The sequence below is a fragment of the Notechis scutatus genome, chromosome 2, assembly GCF_049901735.1.
Source record: "Notechis scutatus isolate UNSWTSFEM ecotype Mainland chromosome 2, rNotScu1.2, whole genome shotgun sequence".
Classification (NCBI taxonomy): Eukaryota; Metazoa; Chordata; class Lepidosauria; order Squamata; family Elapidae; genus Notechis; species Notechis scutatus.
The window spans coordinates 126,738,690-126,756,742 of record NC_142010.1 but is presented as its reverse complement, the minus strand read 5'-3'; the positions used below and the strand labels follow the sequence as shown (position 1 = coordinate 126,756,742).

The window sequence follows — 18,053 nt, the reverse complement described above, 5'->3', positions numbered from 1 at the left end:
TCTCTGCGTTTCTCCAGGAATTAAATCCGCTGGGCGGTACATCTCTCTTTCTCAGCTTGTGCAACTGGAATCTTGCCTCTCCAGGGGCTGCCTGTGCCATGGCCAAATTCCCGGTTGCTACTCCGGAAGCCAATTGTGCCAGGGAAGAATGTGCTGGCTCAGCATATCAGTCCGGAGAATGTGAGGAGACTAGCGAGGGAGGGAGGGAGGAAGGGACAGAGAGAGAATGAGAGAGAGAGAGAGAGAGAGATTCTCTGCCCGTTTCGTCTTCGTCCCCTGCTGTCTAACGACATCTCCTGACTCTTCTGTTTGCAGACACGAATTGGAGCAAGAGCAGCATCATGTCTGATGGCAAGGAGTGGGCCACCCTCAGCCCGGAGGAGTTCACCCAGCTGCAGAAGTATATTGACTGTGAGTCCTTTTCTTTCTCCCTTTGTACCAATAGGCTTCTCTTAGCCCCTGAGAGGGATAGAGGCATGGACGGGCAGGACCTGTTAAAGCTAGAACTTCCTCTTTAAAATCAGAGGTCATACCAACTCCTTAGAACTTCAATCTGGTTTACTTGAGCATCGAGAAAGGAAAAGCAGCCATTTCTATGCCAGTCCCAAGAAAGCTCATAGGATAATTCTTTTGTTCCCTTCCTCCACTCCCACCCCCCCAAACTCAGTAGTATTAGCTTGATATCTCATGTAGTATGCACAAATCACAGTTGAGTGTCCAGCGACAAATATCAAGGAAAGGATAGTCTTGGTTTATGTGGAATCTGCCAAACAAGATAATCTTTAACTTTGGCTTATCTTGAATTTAAATTCTTGGGCGATCCACTCTACAAGTTAGATACTCATATTTTAGCACCCCAGGTTAAGAATTTTTTTTAAATTTGCATCAGCTGGATTGGATGCCTCATTGCAACCCTCTGATTCTTACATCACTTTGAAACTTAGGACAGAATTCAGAGAGTTCTAATTGTTGGCCAATACAAATGTCGTGCCTGACACATTTCCTGGTTATAGCATGAACTGAATCAGGATTCCTACACTTTCTCCCCCTTGTCAGTCTTCACTGTTCCTTGCTCCACAGATAGCAGCAAGAAAGTGCAGGATGTGCTGAAGGAATTTTATGGAGAGGGTACATTGTCTCAGCATCGGCAAGGGGATGTGAGTATCTTCCTCTTCCTTTCCTGCAAACATCTCCATCTTTTGCCTTGCTAGGTTACATATTTGCCTTGAGTGTTTACCGGCAAGGTGACTCTGCAAATCAATACAACATCTTTCGAAACTTATGTACCACTTTGGGTTCTTCTGCCTTTCACACATACATTCTGGGGTTGCATGATGCTTAGCTGCACTGTGGGATGTCCTGGAGGGCAGTAAAAATGTTGTCTAAATTCTAAAACTGTTTGACCCAGTGTGTGTTAGATTTAGCTCCAAAGAGGCCTGATCTTATATGCAACTAAAACAGTCCTCTATCAATTCACTCTGCCATGTCGTGACCACACTACGTAAAGGTTAATGATCTCCCCCAGTGTCGGTGATCAAGATGATGTCCTAGAGAGCCCCATGAAAATGGAACAGCATTTAGAGAGATGGTTTATCCGTGTAGCTGTTTTGGCTTCAACTAGTCTTCGGTCAAACCGGGGTTGTGTATGAGAACAAGGCGCAGAAACAAGTAAGGTAGAATGTGGCTCTCTAGAGCCTATCCAGGGGAGCACAATCTCCAAAATAATCAACCATGCCTATCTCCCTCCTGGAGGAAAATGAAAATTTGCAGGAAGAGAAATGATCATATCCCAACCTCCTTTGTAGCAGTTGGGAGTGGGGGTGCTATAACATGGTTGCTGCCTGACCCAGCTATTCCAGATGGTCTGCTGGTGGCATATGGAAGTGACATACTAACTGGATCATCTGTGCTACGCAGACAGAGCCATAGAATTACAGCGAGGGCTTTGTAGTCCAATCCCCAATTCCAAGCAGGAAATCCAGTGCTGGAGCCCAAAGACATCAGTCAGATTCTGATTGAGGATTTCCAGCAGGCAAGAGCCCCCTTCCCAAGTAATTGATTCATTTGTCAGTGTAAATGTAAACCTCTAAAGATTATGACACTTTGTCATCTAGATCTGGTTCTACCCCTTGCAGAAGCAGAGAACAACCCTTTACCCACTCTTGAGGGACAACTCTTATCAAAGGGGCTTTCATATCCCCTTTTTGGCCTTCTCTGCACCAGCTATAAATAATCGTCTCCTTTCATCTTTCTTCCTTATTTTCTACACTCCCAAGTGTCTTTGTTGCCGTCCTCTGAGCCAATTTCATTGTGTCTGTATCAGTGGTAGGCAACATGGTGACTTTCAAATATTTTGGATTCAGCTCTAGCTTGCATGACCAATAGCAAGTTGTTGTAGACCAAAACATTTGGAAAGTACTGCATTGTCGAGCTCCTGTCCTACATCCTTTCAAAATGTTTCTTGCCCAGAACTGAAAGCATAACTCCAAGTACAGTCTGAAGCATTATTATGATGTTATAGTTCATCACACAGTCAGCCAGATGTTGAACTGGGTTTGGTGTTTTTATCCATCTACCGAGTCTTCCGAAAGGTCTGGGTTAGGCAGATGTTGATGTTTGATGGCATTAGAGGTATCATTGCAGGACGTATGTTGCAGGACATAAGCTGGTCTGAATAAAGCTGCCTTTTGCAATTGACTGATGTTGAATTTGTCAATGCCAATAGAGTTCAAGTGGTGCTCAAGTTGTTTTGGGATTACACCCAAGTATTTTACTGCAGCTTGATTGCGCTTCTGGCTCTTCTTCATTAATTAAATTTATTTTTTCTACTATTCATCTTGATGTGCTGTTTCTCTCTCTCTCTCACACACACACACACCAGGATGTGGCCTTGGTGTTTGGCTTTCCATTCTGCCAATTATTTGAGGATTTATTCTTGCCTTCTGAAATGTTGGTGAATCCTCCAACTCTTACGCTATTCTCAGATCTGACATTTCTCCCATTCCTTCGTCTAAACTGAACACATTCAAAAGTACAAAAGTCAGTCGTGGGGCAGCCTACCCAGGTCCTCCTTCCAGCCTTTGTGTGTGATTCTTGCGATCTCATCTGCAGCGAAGTAGTTTTTGTAACCAAAATATCAAATATGGGTTTGTAACAACCCCTCCCCCAAATCCCTTTTGCCAATTTTACCAGTTGATTTTGGTATCTTTTAAACGCCATCCTTCTGTTCGCATAGGACACTTAAGGTGACATATATCCTAAAACTGACTCCAGCTTCCCTTCCTATATTCTGACATTCAACAGCTCCACTAGGGCTTATCCTAAACCTGCCCTCCCCACCACCATCACTCCACATGTTCTTCTTGTTTGAAGTATATGCAACGATTTCTTTCTGGGTCCATTAATCACAATTTCATTAGTTCCAGTAGCAACCAAACAATAGGGAACAGCCATCCTGTTTCTCATTAAAATGAGAAATAACATTTTTACCATTCCCTGCATACAGTAATATATCTAGCACTGAATTGACACATTATTAGCTGAGTCAAAGCTCCGCTTTTTGGCACCATCAATAGGGAATGTCAATAGCTATGATTCCTGGCATTCTTCTCCTTGGCTTTGGCTTATTTCTCTGATAATGCTGTTCTCAGTTAATAGACTTTGAAGGCTTTAAGCTCTTCCTGAAAACTTACTTGGAAGCAGAGGAGATCAAGGATGCACTTTGCTGTCACCTCTTCATGTCTTTCCAGACCACGGCAGGACAAACCACAAAAGAGCCAGGTATGTTGTCTTGGCAAGCTGCCTCACGTAAAATATTGACCTTTCTCTGAGAGTTTGAGGAAGAGTGTGGGTTTGCATCATTTCTGCCCCCTCCATCCAATTTTTAGTAAGGATCACTTTGATGAGGGTTGGGTTAGGCAGTCATTCCGAGGACGAAGGATTACTTAACCCAGTGTTTCTCTCCTTTCAGCCAGTGGTTTTGTTTGCGTCAATGACGTCTCTTGTTACTTCTCACTGCTAGAAGGTGGGAGGCCCGAAGACAAACTGGAATGTGAGTACTGCAAAAGATCAAGAGAGCAGACTAGTCTCAATTCAGAGCTAGATTTTTCATGGAGGCACATTTTGACTGGGAAAATCTGATTTTGGTAATTCTTCCAGACAGAGAACCAACTTGCTGTTATTAAGATATCTCCTTCCTTCCTTCCTTCCTTCCTTCCTTCCTTCCTTCCTTCCTTCCTTCCTTCCTTCCTTCCTTCCTTCCTTCCTCCCTCCCTGCCTCCCTGCCTCCCTCCCCCCTCCCTGCCTCTCTTCCTCTCTCCCACATACATAAATATGATTTTCACCTCTCAAGAGTCATCTTCCAAATATATTATCATAGGTATATATAATTTATATTAATTTTTACTCACTCTGCTATGAAAGACAATTTAACTGGCTGGATATGCAGAAGTTCTCTAGCATGTTCTGGGTTCTCATGTTCACCTCCCGTTTGTGTAGGATAATTATAATTCTTCGGCTGGCATCGATCTTAAGCTCATACAGTTTTATCAACACAAGAATGCCTCTGATATTTTAAATTTGTAGAAGTCTTTTGAAATCTTTTCTGACAAACTGACGTTTTAAAACATTTGGGGATTTGTGCTGGGTTTCTGCCAAAGAAATTGATCTTGCTCTCAATCTGAAGAAGCCCACTTTAGTAATAGGCTTTGCCTCCCCCAAGTAAGGTCAAATGAAAAGCCTTGATGAAACAGTACTCTTGAGAGAAGAGGCCCTGGAGCAAGAGGGTGAAGGCAGAGACACATGTATTTGTTGATCCCTCGTCTAGAAGCTTCTATTTTTAATTTCCATTTTTCCTCCCACAGTCACCTTCAAGCTTTATGACAAAGATGGAAATGGTCTTCTTGACAATTCAGTAAGTAACATGAGGCCGTTAGAAGATAATAGAGTTTTGGAACTGAGTCCCCCTGTTCTTTTTTCCTCCACTTCAGACAGAAGAATTGGTTTATCCACACAACACACAGACACAGACACAAAAGCTGTATTCAGCTTTTTGTGGTAGAGAAGGCCCAAATATGTTGATGCCAAATCTTTTCATACAAATCTTTATAAAGTAATGAATCCCATTGTAATATAACTGACAGCCTCCCGTGCTCGTATATATCAGTCTGATTTTTGTTGGTTCCAGTTGGTTTAGCACCAAAAAGTACCATTTCTTTTTGTTCAGGGACCACACAGGGCTTTTGAGCAGTGTGCAGCAAACTTGCTCCTAGGGCTGTGGTGAGGCCACAACAAAAATTAAATTTGGTTTGATTTAATGTAAGTATAAATGTAATCACCCTTAAATCAAGTTAATTAAATGCAGCTGGAAGAAACTCTTAGATGTTTTTGAAATGAGGTTTCCCTTTCTTTCATATTATAAATGATATTTTGGTGAAAGCTTTGAAGGTACTCTGGAGACCACATCCTATGGAGAAGAAATTTGCTCTCTTCTAATTAAACAGCTGAATGTCCCATCACTGCATCTCCTGGAAAACCAAAATAATCTTATTTTCAACAGGCTAGGTCGGATATATTGCTTTTGTCTGAATCATTTTCTGTTCTCTGATAAAAATTGGGGAATACCTGCTTTCATCTGGGGTCCAAACTTACCCCTCAAGTCAATCTTCATCAACAGTCTTCCTTTTGATATATTTGACTACAATGCCAAGGTTGTCCCTTGTTAGGAATTCTGGGAACCCCTGGTCTAACACAATAAGAGGTGCCAGACTGGCAAATGCATGCATGCTGGCCCTTTCATATAAACTACTGTGGTTTAATTCTGGTCCTAAACTGTGTTCTTCTCTCTAGGAGGTAGATCGCATCATCACGCAGATGATGCGTGTAGCTGAATATCTGGACTGGGATGTCACTGAGCTTAAGCCAGTAAGTGCAGAATTCCTTCACTTGCTTCATCTACCCCTTCCCCATCTGCTTACAACATATAATCACCATGATGGGCTCTGTCGGCTCCAGAATGAAGGTGTCTATGTTGGGCTCTAGAACCGGGTGCGGTAAAATGTAGTCTGGATTCCCAGGAGGGGAGAGGCTGCATTCCAGAGGTATAAAGAGACAGAAAGATTTAGATAGATTGGTTGGGAGGAAGAGGGTCAAGTTAGTTCCTCCCTAGGAGTTCTCAAGATACATCTTTAACAATGCAAGTAGTTGCTTTAGTTTGGCAACGTTTCTGTGTATAGGTGTGGAACACTAAAGAAAACTCAGCATGTCTTTCTTAGTTTTTGGAGCTTGACACCAGGGTTGCTATTAACAACAATTTTTGCTATAACACCAAAAGGGAAAGAGCTCATATTGTGTGCATTAAGGAGGAAAGATTAAGAGACAATTGGAAGGGGAAGGAACCTACAGCTAAATGAGATAAAGCCGGATGTAACTTTTGTATATAGAATCAGTATATTTAGTTAATGGGATTTACTTAATAGAATTGCGGTGTTCTTTTCTGTTTCTATTAAGACATGAAAGAGGTTTAGAGTTTTCTGGATTTGTGGGGAGGGTTGTTGTTTTTGTCAGTTTTTTTTCTTCAAGAAATGGAGTGCTTAGGGAAAAAAAGCTCTTATTCCATGTTTCTGCTCAATGGTTGTTGCAATTCAGACATGTGTACAGAAGGATGGGGGACACTGGATAGGTATGAGGGACCGTTATACTTTTTGTTTACGTATTTATCACATTTCTATATCCCCAATTATTGTCTGAATTATTTATGGTGAAGGGCAGGTTGTCCTAAATCTGGAGGCGCATGATTAGCTCTATTTTAGATACAGTATTATCTTAACTTCGGGTTTCTTTTCACTTTGTTTAAGAGAGCTGTGGTTTTTTTTTTTTTAAGATTTGCATAAATAAAGACCTGGGAATGAGGAACCAATTCAGTGCTGTGTGTGAGGAAAGAGTGGTCCCTGCTTTATGTTGCAGATAATTGTAGCTCGTTGGGTGCCTCTTTGACAAAGAAAGACAATCTGTCTTGCAATGCTCCTCCTAAAATGAGGGCTGTGCATCAGTCTGGGGCAAATGGACTGGAACAATCACTGAAATGGCTCCCTCCCAATGCTCTCCTTTTTGGATCTCCCCCCGCTCAGATCCTGCAGGAGATGATGCGTGAAATTGATTATGACAGCAGCGGTACTGTGTCTCTCTCTGAATGGCTCCGTGGCGGTGCCACCACCGTCCCCCTCCTGGTGCTACTTGGGCTGGAGACAGTAAGTGCAGGGGACCAAGGCCTTGTTTTGCCTCGGTTCTTCTAACTTACCATTGAATGTGGCTTTTGATTTTCTTTGTCCAGCATGTGATAATTGGTTGATTTCTTTGCCTTCCCTGCCCATCATGACAGTAGAGTAGGAGTCCTGGCCTGGCTGGAAAACTCTCACCTCTAGGTGCCTTCTAATAATCCTGCTCCTGTCTCCCATTCTGTTCTGTCACAGGGTGAATCAAGTTAAACTTTTTTTAAAAAAAATATATAGTTCAAAATCACCCAGAGAACTGAGTCATAAGCAGCACTTTTACTTAAGAAGCCTATCCTCTTGTTTCCCTTTTTCTATAGACAACAAACAAGGAATTAACTATTTCTCCATGTGCCTGGGGGGTGTTCTGGCATGCCACTGTTCTGCCATGTCAGCCTAGCCCTAAGTGGGTAGAGGCCATGGAGTTAAAGCCCTTAGAGGAATGTTGTCGGTAGTTCAGGGCTGTTTGCAATTTTGCTGCTCTCTGCAGCTCCATTGAGGACTGCAGCAGAATGAATGCATGTGAGGCTGACTGGGGACTGAAGAGGACGGTCAACACCATCCTGAAATGGCCATAAAACCTGCAGCTGAATGCCGGATTTCACTTCTGACGTAATGAATGGTGAAACAAACCGATTTTACAGCTTTGGCTGTGGGTTGGCTTAAAGGGGAAAACGTTACTCAAACAGATAAGGTGGACTTAAGGCCACCTCACTCTTGGACTAGGACTAAGATGATGGCAGGACAGGACGCAGCAGGAAAAAATGGTCTGAGCAGGTGTGTTCCATGGCCAGGTGCAAGATTAAAAGGGGTCCTCATTTTCCCCGGCAGCACAGCTGTGTGGTTGCAGAGTGACCTTGGTTGAAAGCTTCTCCACAGCAATCTAAGTGCTCTTTGAGGAGGCACGAAGAGAGGTTTCTCTTTTCTGGGAAGCTTGAATACAATGGGCATTTCTTCCGCTCCCCCCAGTTCAATTGTGTCTGATTCTTGGAGGCTGCCTGGGCCAGCCCCTGCAGTTTTCTTGGCAGCATTTTTCAAAAGTGCTAGATCCCACTGTAACTACATAGCCAAAGAGGCATTAAGAGTTGTTAACCTAATCCTACGTAGCTTTTTCTCTGGTAATATCCCACTACTAACTAGAGCATACAAAACATTTGCTAGACCAATACTCGAATACAGCTCATTGGTCTGGAACCCACATTACGTATCTGATATTAGCACAGTTGAGAAAGTCCAGAAATATTTCACAAGAAGAGTTCTCCACTCCTCTACTCGTTGCAGAATACCTTATGCCACCAGACTCGAAATTCTAGACCTAGAAAACCTAGAACTACGCCGCCTGGTTTGCCACTGCTTGCTTCATAGGGCTGAGAGAAAATGACTGGCCCAAGGTCACCCAGCTGGCTTTGCACCTCAAGGCAGAACTAGAACTCCCAGTCTCCACCTCAGTGCCTTAACTACTACACCAGACTGGCTATGTAATGGGCATTTAGGCTCAAAACATTCCATGCATGTTCCAAAAGCAATATTGCTTTTGTGCTCAGGAAAAACAACAACTTTTAGCTCAAATCTTTTCTCTACCTCTGTCTTCTGTTCCCACTCAGGGAGCCTCCGTACATCCCCTTCCCTTTGGCTCCCAAACCAGTCACCCTCTAAGCCTCCTCCTTAATTGCCGACTTTCTCCATTGCTGCAGACGATGAAGGATGATGGGCAGCACCTGTGGCGCCTGAAGCACTTTAACCGCCCTGTTTACTGCAACGTGTGTGAGACGCTGCTCTTGGGGCTACGCAAGCAGGGGCTGCGCTGTACTTGTGAGTGTGTTGCTCTGTCCTGGGGTTGTGTGGGGACAGGGGAGGTGGCCTTCCTCCTTTTCTTCCTGGGGGGCTCAGGCTTCCAGCCCTTTAAGGGAGCTGAGACTGATTTGATGGTGGAAGCAGAAGGAGGATGTTTCCTCCAGTTGCTGCTTTAGCAGGACCTCCTCATAGATCAAATGAGAAGCTGCAATGTTCCAGGTGGCTTCACTGACCCATCTCGCCTAGATTTGTGAGTCCTGGCTGGTCATGGCTCTGACTGAATTGGCCTCAGTAGTCGTCCCAGCCCTATCTAAAGACGCCTAGAAAAAATGGAATCTCCAGTGGGCAAGGCAGCTGTTACGTCATAAAGTTTGACCCTCTTTGGGAATTACTGTCATCCCGTGGCTCTTTATTTATAAGGCCGACCTTTATTATTTTGATAATTCAAAGGCAGCAAACACCCCTGATACAGGTAGTCCTCGACTTACAATCACAATTGAGCCCCCCAAATTTCTGTTGTTAAGAGAGACATTTGTTAAGTGAGTTTTGCCCCATTTTAGGACCTACCTTGCTTCAGTTGTTAAGTGAATCACTGCAGTTGCTAAGTTAGTAACCTACCGTGTTTCTCATATAATAAGGCCGGGTGTTATTTTTTTTTTTGAGCCCCGAAAAAACGGCTAGGTCGTCTTTTCAGGGGTGACTTAATTCCCCCCCTTGCATCTTAGGGCGGGTGGCGACGGCTTGGATGTTGACTTCGGCGTTGGTGGGGTACTTTGTATCAGGGTCAATGCAGGCAGCACCATATCCGGGTGTGCAATAAAAGTACTTCCTAACAGCAAGCCCCCCTGCCATTTTCCCCCCATTTCGCATATTTTAATATAGGCCTTAATTTGGGGGGAGGGGCTTAATTTCATTTCATGCCTATAAAACATGCTGGGACTTCCTATTGGGGGAGGCCGTATTGTTGGAGAAACAGGGTAGATATTCATTGAATCTGGCTTCCCTGTTGACTTTGCTTGTCAGAAGGTCGCAAAAGGTGATCACGTGACCTGGGGACACAGCAACGGTCATAAACATGAACCAGTTGCCAAGCATCCGAATTTTGGTCACATGACCATGGCGATGCTGCAAAGGTGGTAACTGTGAAAAACGGTTGTAAGATGCATTTTTAGTGCCATTGTAACTTTAAACGGTCACTAAATGAACTGTTGTAAGTCATGAACTACCTGTACTCCTTCCTTCTCCTGTTTTCCACACCACAACCACCCTTGAGGTGCTGAGAACAACTGGCCCAAAGTCAACCAACTAGCTTTCATGCCTAAAGTGGGACTAGAACTCACAAACTCCTGGTTTCTAGCTTGGCGCCTTAACCACTACACTTTTTTTCACTCTTCTTCCAGCAGACAAATACAGTAGGATGGTCTCATGTTGTTCAACATATTATTCTTTTTTTATTACTCTTTCTTTTACACTGTAAAAGAAAGCAGAAACGTCCCTTGAAATCTGGTTCACAAGACTGCATAGGCTGGTGAGATGTGGTAAAAATTAGTGGTTAAAGTCAAGCTCAGTTTCCAGGGATTGTGTGGATTGACGGCTGCAGCTCTCTCAATAGCAACAAAAAAAGGCTATTTTCTGTTGCCAGTTTGGGGGATTTCTTTTTTTCATTTCCTAATCTAGCTTCCAATCCTGATATCCCGTGATGGGCTCCCCATCTACATTTAATCCCCTCTTCTCAAAGTGGCTGGCTTCTCAGCTAGGCAATGTCAGCCCCATGCTGCCACCTGCTGTAAACACATTAACATTGCCCATCACTAATTATGTTGACAAACATATTTATGGAGCAGTGCATGCGGCGCAGCATCCATAATGGCAGTAACTTAATTTATGCAGAAGCAGTATTTGTATATTCTTAGTTTAAAACAGATGCAGAAGAATTTTGTTATGAATTCCATTTGGATAAATTGGAGGATTTTCCTTCCCTTGTTAAACAAGCATCTGTTTTTAAAAAATATTTTTAGACACGTTGCACATATGTGTACATGTGTGCATTCTGTGCTCACAGCAGTGCAGGGCTGTTTGTTCAGGACTATTTCTTCCTGAGAACTTGGAGTATTTGTGTGATTTGGCCATCTAGAAGTTTAAAAGTAGCTTTCTCTGCCTCTGAACAATCTGGCAATTGTTTTCCCTTTGGGTGTTTATAAAATACTCAGTGAGAGAAAGAAAAATGCCATCTCAGAAATCCTCCTTAGCATTCCAAATTCAAAACAATTGCAGCTTGGTTATTTAGAAAAGGTGGAAATCTTTCAACAACAGTCTGCTTAGCAGAAGGTCTAAGAATCAGGGCTGATCTTCAGCAAGAAGAAAAAACTATTTAATTCTCATGTTCTCTTTTCCAAAAGTTCTCTTTTCTTTTTAACTGTATTCTCATCCCAAAGGTCCTTTTTTTTTTTTCAGGAGGCAACTACACTTTCCTGTTTTTCTTTTCTTTTGAAGACATTTCACTTCTCATCCAAGAAGCTTCTTCAGCTCTGACAGGATATGGGGAATGGAAGAGTCAGAGCTGAAGAAGCTTCTTGGATGAGAAGCGAAACGTCTTCAAAAGAAAAAACAAGAGAGACCTGTTACCTCCTGGGGGGAAAAAGCATCTTTGGGATAACCATGACTTGGACGATCGAGGATCTCTGTCTCATCACACACTAAACTGGATCATTAAACAGGTTGCTATCATGCGAATATTTAAATCGGCAGCGAGGTTAGAGAGGGGCTTGCTTTTATCCTACGAAAGCTAATCTTCTGTGATCAGCCAAGTCATGTGAACACAGAAGAGAGGTTTAATAGCAGGTTAACCCTCTTTTCTGGGCAAACTTCCAAAATGTTCCTGGGGAAAAGCAAGAATTCTTGAGAAATTTTTCCTCTGGTTCTTTACAGTCTTGTCTGGAGATAAACTTGACAGAAAGAGATTCAGGGTGTGTCAACCTCTTCCAATTTTGCCTGTGGTGGTGCCGATCCTGAATGGATCGCTCCCCACAGATATTTTCCAATTTGATTTTTTGCCTAGCTGGATTTTTTTTTTTTTAAATGGCTGCTGGTCATTTGACCAGGCCTTCCCTGCTTATCTACTGCTGGCTCGTGGGCCGGGGTGGGAACTGGTTCTGTGGGCGTGGCTAGGTAGGTATGACTAGAGGTGGGCGTGGCTTCTTCTTCTTCTTTTTTTGGCAGCACCCCCTGCCCTGTTTTTTTTGGTCTCCTGGGCCTCAGGGAAGCCTCCTGGGGAAGAATTTTTGCTCTCAGAAGGCTTCCCTGGCCCCCCTGTGCTCCATTTTTTGCCTTCCTGGCTCTCAGGGAAGCCTCCTGGACGAAGCAGTAAGACAGCAAGGGGGATCCCGGAACAGCTGATAATCAGAACAGCTGATCGTCGGGAGGGGGGGAAGAAATACCGTAAGGAGTGACTGGGCAGGGGAAAACGCAGTCCGTGATGTCGCGCATGCAATAAGGACTGATTGGGAGGGGAGGGGCCAGCCAGGGGCATGATTTGTCCGTCCTCCGAACTGCGCAGAATCATAACAACTGGTTCTATAGAACCGGTCCAAACTGGTAGAATCCCACCCCTGCTTGTGGGATCCTTTATCCAGGATAGCCATGGGAGTAGTTCAGCTGTTTCACGTGGATCTCTATGTTTGGAAAAAAAACGGTTAACAAAAATATACGGGTGAGGAAGCTATGGGGAAAGAGGGGAGGAAAGGAGATGTTACACTAAGCCCCTAGGATCACATTTTAGGCAGAGAAGCTGCTTGGAGGATAACGGGGCTTCTTTACTTTCTACCACCGTAGCATCTCATTGAATCCATCTTCCTTTCCCCTCCACAGTCTGTAAGTATATCGTGCATGAGCGCTGTGCTCGGAAGGCTCCTCTCAGCTGTATCAGCACCTATGCTAAGAACCGCCGTGACACCAATGTAAGTAACCCACCAAGGATGAGTTCTGCACCCATCAGCCAGACTTCTGTATTTCTGCCTTCCTTATCCAGGATTTCTGCTTTCTCTGTTTCTATTGGCTCCTCCATCTTCCCAACCTGTCCATTCTTCTAAGAAGTCTATGTGTTTCTAGTCCTCAACATGTGAGATTGAAATAGCCTTATTCTGTTTGTTTTTATTTTGACTCCTTTCCTTTGCTATGGTATGAGTGTCATAACCGCCTCTAGAAGTCTTTTGGAGGAATGAATGTATTTCCCAGCTGTATGTCTCTCAGCATGCCACACAAACTGGAAAATAGTACATTCATTCCTCCAGGAGACAGGTAAAAAGCAGGTGGCAACCACAAAGGACAATGTTTTTAAAAAGACAAAATTGCCTAAATTAATATTTCATTTAAAAAATATGTTTCTGGTAGTGGCTAATTAGGTATCTTATTTATTTGTTTGTTTATTTGTTTATCAAATGTATTAGCCCTCTATCTTACCATAGGGTACCTCCAAGGTATTTCCAGAAGTGTGTAACAGATAAGAAACCTTTATGTATTTTTGCTACTATTTTTCAAATTATAGGTAATCCTCAACTTATGACTGTAATTGGGACCAGAAATCCAGTTGTAAGTCATTATAATCATAATGTGATGGGAAGTAATTTTCCAGTCATTTTCCTAGTGGTCATTAAACAAACACTGCTGTTGTTAAGCACACCCATTCATTTAAATGAATGTTTCGCCGGAAACCTGCAAAAAAATAATGCCAGAAACTGGCAAAATCCAGTGTGAATTGTGACTGTGTAATTGCATAATGCTGCAGTATAGCTGACCTGCTCAATGTGTGGTCACATGACCATGGAGAGGGACAGGGCAACCATACACAACAGCTGGAGGTGCTTTATTATAGGCTGCAAAGCACTCATTCCATGGCTGTTGTTTCTTCAAATTGTAATAAAATGGCCCATCATAAGTCAAGGACTACCTGTAGCAATGATTTCTCAGTAGCAAATAAAGAGGGCAGAGGAACCATGTGTGGCTTCCAGTTGCCCACCTGTGCTGTTGTCTAATCCTGAAGACTTTAAGTGAGTGGTCGAAACTTCAATTTGTGCTTTGTTTGGAGAACTTACGGTGTTCTTACTCTTAACTAAATTGCCCGTGAATGAAAATGAGAATGTCGAAAAGAGAATGTTAATGAGAATATCAGGAAGATCCTAGGAGTTCCCATCCCTTCCCTTGTCCTCACTTCAGTTTCTTAGGCCTCCCTTTTGAAGAGTGTCAAGTAGGCAGAACTTGTAACTTGGAGGCTAAAGTTCTGCTGTTCTCTCTTTCTCTCTCTCTCTCTCTCTCTCTCTCTCTCCCTGGATTTCATTATTCCTCACTTCCCTCCTGTAGGTGCAAGCACACGTTTGGGTAAGAGGAGGCTGTGATGGCAGTAAGTGTGACAAGTGTCAAAAGAAGATCAAGAGTTTCCAGAGCCTCACAGGCATGCACTGTGTCTGGTGCCATCAGAAGGCAAGCTGCTCCACGACTCCATGATTTGATTTAAAAGGGGATTCTGGCATCAGAAATCAGGAGGGGCTTTTCATTAGATGGCTCTTATTCTGTATACGCAAGAAAAATTCATTTGTCCAGCCGGAAAATTTGGGGAAATACTAATGGAAGAGAGGATTTAAATGAGGGTTTCAAAAGAGCAGAAACCATAACTATATCTATTCTTTGCCTATTCATAGATTAGGCTGTCCAAAATTTGTGGTGACCCAATGGAAATTTTGCCACAGCTAGATAATTTTTATGCAGTCTGAAAATATGTTTCCCCGTTTTAGAGATATTGTCTACACAAACGTATTTTGAAGATTGTTGGGATTCTCCGGTTTATTTCTCAGGTTATAGACTCACTTTATTTTGAATACTGACTCTTTCATGGATATAGTTAGATATGGGGCTAGAAGAGCCGAGGCATAAATGAGGCTGTTCATTGTTTTACAAGCTGCCTTTACAAGACATCATTTTTGCAAAAGCATTGAATTTGTTTTCATATCAGCATACCTAGTTTTCATAGATGGAGCATATGGTGTAAATCTAGGCATCTTCCAAGACCTTGCAATCATTTCTTCCAAAATTAGAATTTATACACAAACCAATTTTTAAAATCAACTCAAAGTAGTGGGGTTTTTTCCCCTCTTGCTTTGTGATACAGAAGGCAAAATTATAAGTGTTGAACGCAAACTGATGTTCCCTGGGAGAGGGAAGACAAAATGGATCCTGAGATTTTGGAGGGTGTCACTGCCTGTTTTCAGTGCCTTCCTCATGGCATTGAGAAACACTCTGTGTCTTGATCTTCTAGATTCACGATGAGTGCCTGTCTCTCATGCCTTCCACCTGTGACTGCGGGACTCTCAGAGACCATATCCTGCCACCTTCAGCAATATACCCTGTTGTACTGGTGAGAGCAAGTAGTTTTTTGAGACAGTTATTATAATTGGCAATCCTGTTGTAGAAACTTAAAGGCAGTTTTTAACGAGTTTATATTACATGAAATCAATGTGTGAGGGTTCCTGGGCGCTCTCTGCACTTGGTTGTTCGGTACTGATGATATTACATAGTCTGAATAATGAAACTTTGGCAAGAAAACAACAACACTCAGAGGGCACCAAAGACCCCTCATTTCAAACCTGAATTACAAAAATTATCCTTTATTGAGATCAGTGTTTGCCAATCTGAGCCGTTTTCAGATGTGTGGACGTCAACTCCCAGAATTCCCTAGCCAGTCACACATCTGAAAGTAGCCAAGATTGGGAAACACTGATATACAATAGATCAACTATTCCTACAAGGGATTGTACAGAGATGTTACACTATAACATCGGTCACTCAACAGCTTGACTGATAAAAGGATGGATGATGTTTCTCATCCAGCACAGAGAAGAGAGGGGAAAAGTAGACAAGCATGCTTGTTCAGGTTACAGATCTTTTCGTGTTGTTTTGCATGTGCTTGGACTGTAGCAGAGATATTTAAAGCATGTCTTTAACACACACACACACACACACACATATAAAAGGAAAGCAAACATTGCCAATTCTTGGGAGGAAAGAAAAATCCTTAGTTGGGCAGTGTCTTTATTAGGAGCAGCCCAAATGCCAGGAAAACTTGGAATGCAAACTCCTGAGTTCTCCAAAACTGTTCTTCAAAAGGGTACATAAAGCAGCTGATGGAAAAGAAAAAAAAACTAAAAAAGAAAAGAAAAACAGGGCTTGCAGTGAGTCATTTATCATGTTGATGCACTGCAAGAGATATTTTAGTCTATTTCCTCTTTTGGGTGGAATGGCCCAAAGCTATTTTTAAACTGTTTTAGTTTCATTCCTTTGGGTGGTAGTGCACCCTCCTGTATGTGTCGCCCTCATGAAGAATGTATGTTTCGTTGAGATTCAAATTGCCTTTATCAGATGCTACTTACAGTGTAGTTGAATCTACAAGAGGAGAACCAGAGGGAGGGGGCCATAGCTCAGCAATAGGGCATTCAGAAAACTCTACCTTGCGTTCCTTGAGAAGGTCTACAACATTGCTGTAGACCGTGTGTGTGTGTGTGTGTGTGTGTGTGTGTGTACAACCTTGGCAACTTTAAGAGCTGTGGACTTCAACTCCCAGAATTCCCCAGCCAGCACCCCTGCTGTAACCTGAGCCATATTTTGACTTTGAATAAAGTACCTTCCGATATTCCTCCAAGCAATCTGCAATAGAAGCACGCTCACCCTGTTTCTGACGTCCACTCACACTTGTTTTCTGTTTTGAGAAGTTGTATAAAATGCTTGGTTTTTTTTGGGGGATTGCCAATCATGGAATTTCCCCCCCCCCCTCCATTTTCAGAACAGGCAGTTGAGTAGATGAGCTGAGCTGACTTTGCATCAGTGAAGGGCTAACCCCAGGCTGCTCCTTTCAGCCTTTTCCAAACTATAGTGATAGGATAGTGGGGAATCCTTCCATTCCCCACCATCCAGTCAGAGCTGAAGAAGCTTCTTAGATGTGAAGCGAAACATCTTCAAAGAAAAACAAGAAAGTCCAGTTGCCGCTTGAAAAAGCCCCTTTGGGACATCAAGAGAGGAGATGTTTTTTATAGGCCATGCCTGTGCTGTTCCGACCCCAAAAATTTTCTCCCAGCTCTGGATCTTCTGATTTGTCCCATCTCCTGCTCTTCTTTATCCGGTGTGTCACAGGAGCGGCAGAACAGCCAAAAAAACGGGACCCCTTCAGATGAACCAGCTCAGCCATTCACTACTCCCGAGGGACAGGCCTTGCGGGTAAGTCTGAGGTAAAGTGGACAGAGCTGGTTGCCAGCACATGATCCCTCATTACAGCACTTAGCTCTCTGAGCACTCCCTGCTGTCTAGGGTTGAGGTGAGAATGCTTCCAGTTCTGCTGTGTGTATTTTTTTAAAAAAGTACTTTCATGCTGAAATGATTGTTATTAGTACTTGTTAGAAACCAGGGTGAGCAGAAGCAATTGGCACATTTCCAACGTTGTTGTTTAGTTTGGTCATCAATCAGGTGCTGCGGTCTGTGAATTTAGCCAGAGAAAGACCTGCAGGGAAAGTATCTTTTGCCTGTAACTCATAGCTGGGGCTTCAGTGGCCAAGAACAGAATCTCTAAACTTGGCCACTTTATGGCTTGTGGACTTCAACTCCCAGAATTACCCAGCCAGCAGGTCTGGCTGAAGGATTATGGGAGTTGAAGTCCACAGTGCTTAAAGATGCTAAGTTTGGAGACTCCTGACCAAGAAGAGCAGGTCTTGTGGAGGCCATAATCCGAGTCAGGTGGTCTGCCATATCTGGCCCAGTGGTCACAGGCAGAGCCAAGAGTCAGAGGAACAGGGCATGGTTTCCAACGGGAAGAGAGAGGCTGGGAGATGCTCTTAGTGACCTGGGGTTCAAGGCCTTGCCTAAGTGGAGAAACTGATGCCCTTTCCTCTCTAGGAGATGTGTCAATTTCCACTGTGTGGCTCTCCCTTAGCATACTTGAAGGCTCGGCACCTT

At 43.3% G+C, this 18,053-nt stretch overlaps 1 protein-coding gene across 1 annotated transcript in view; it reads left to right on the top strand.

Moving 5' to 3' along the window:
- The first annotated feature begins 315 nt into the window (after positions 1–315).
- The window catches only part of DGKA (diacylglycerol kinase alpha), a 34,531-nt gene continuing 16,793 nt past the window's right edge, over positions 316–18,053 (top strand). The window contains exons 1-12 of the mRNA XM_026678730.2: positions 316–411; positions 1,081–1,157; positions 3,651–3,780; positions 3,971–4,051; positions 4,863–4,912; positions 5,848–5,922; positions 7,128–7,247; positions 8,963–9,080; positions 12,930–13,018; positions 14,418–14,537; positions 15,370–15,468; positions 17,238–17,321. Coding sequence (XP_026534515.1) covers positions 342–411; positions 1,081–1,157; positions 3,651–3,780; positions 3,971–4,051; positions 4,863–4,912; positions 5,848–5,922; positions 7,128–7,247; positions 8,963–9,080; positions 12,930–13,018; positions 14,418–14,537; positions 15,370–15,468; positions 17,238–17,321 — 1,113 coding nt within the window. The 5' untranslated portion in view covers positions 316–341. The remainder of the gene's footprint in view (positions 412–1,080; positions 1,158–3,650; positions 3,781–3,970; positions 4,052–4,862; positions 4,913–5,847; positions 5,923–7,127; positions 7,248–8,962; positions 9,081–12,929; positions 13,019–14,417; positions 14,538–15,369; positions 15,469–17,237; positions 17,322–18,053) is intronic.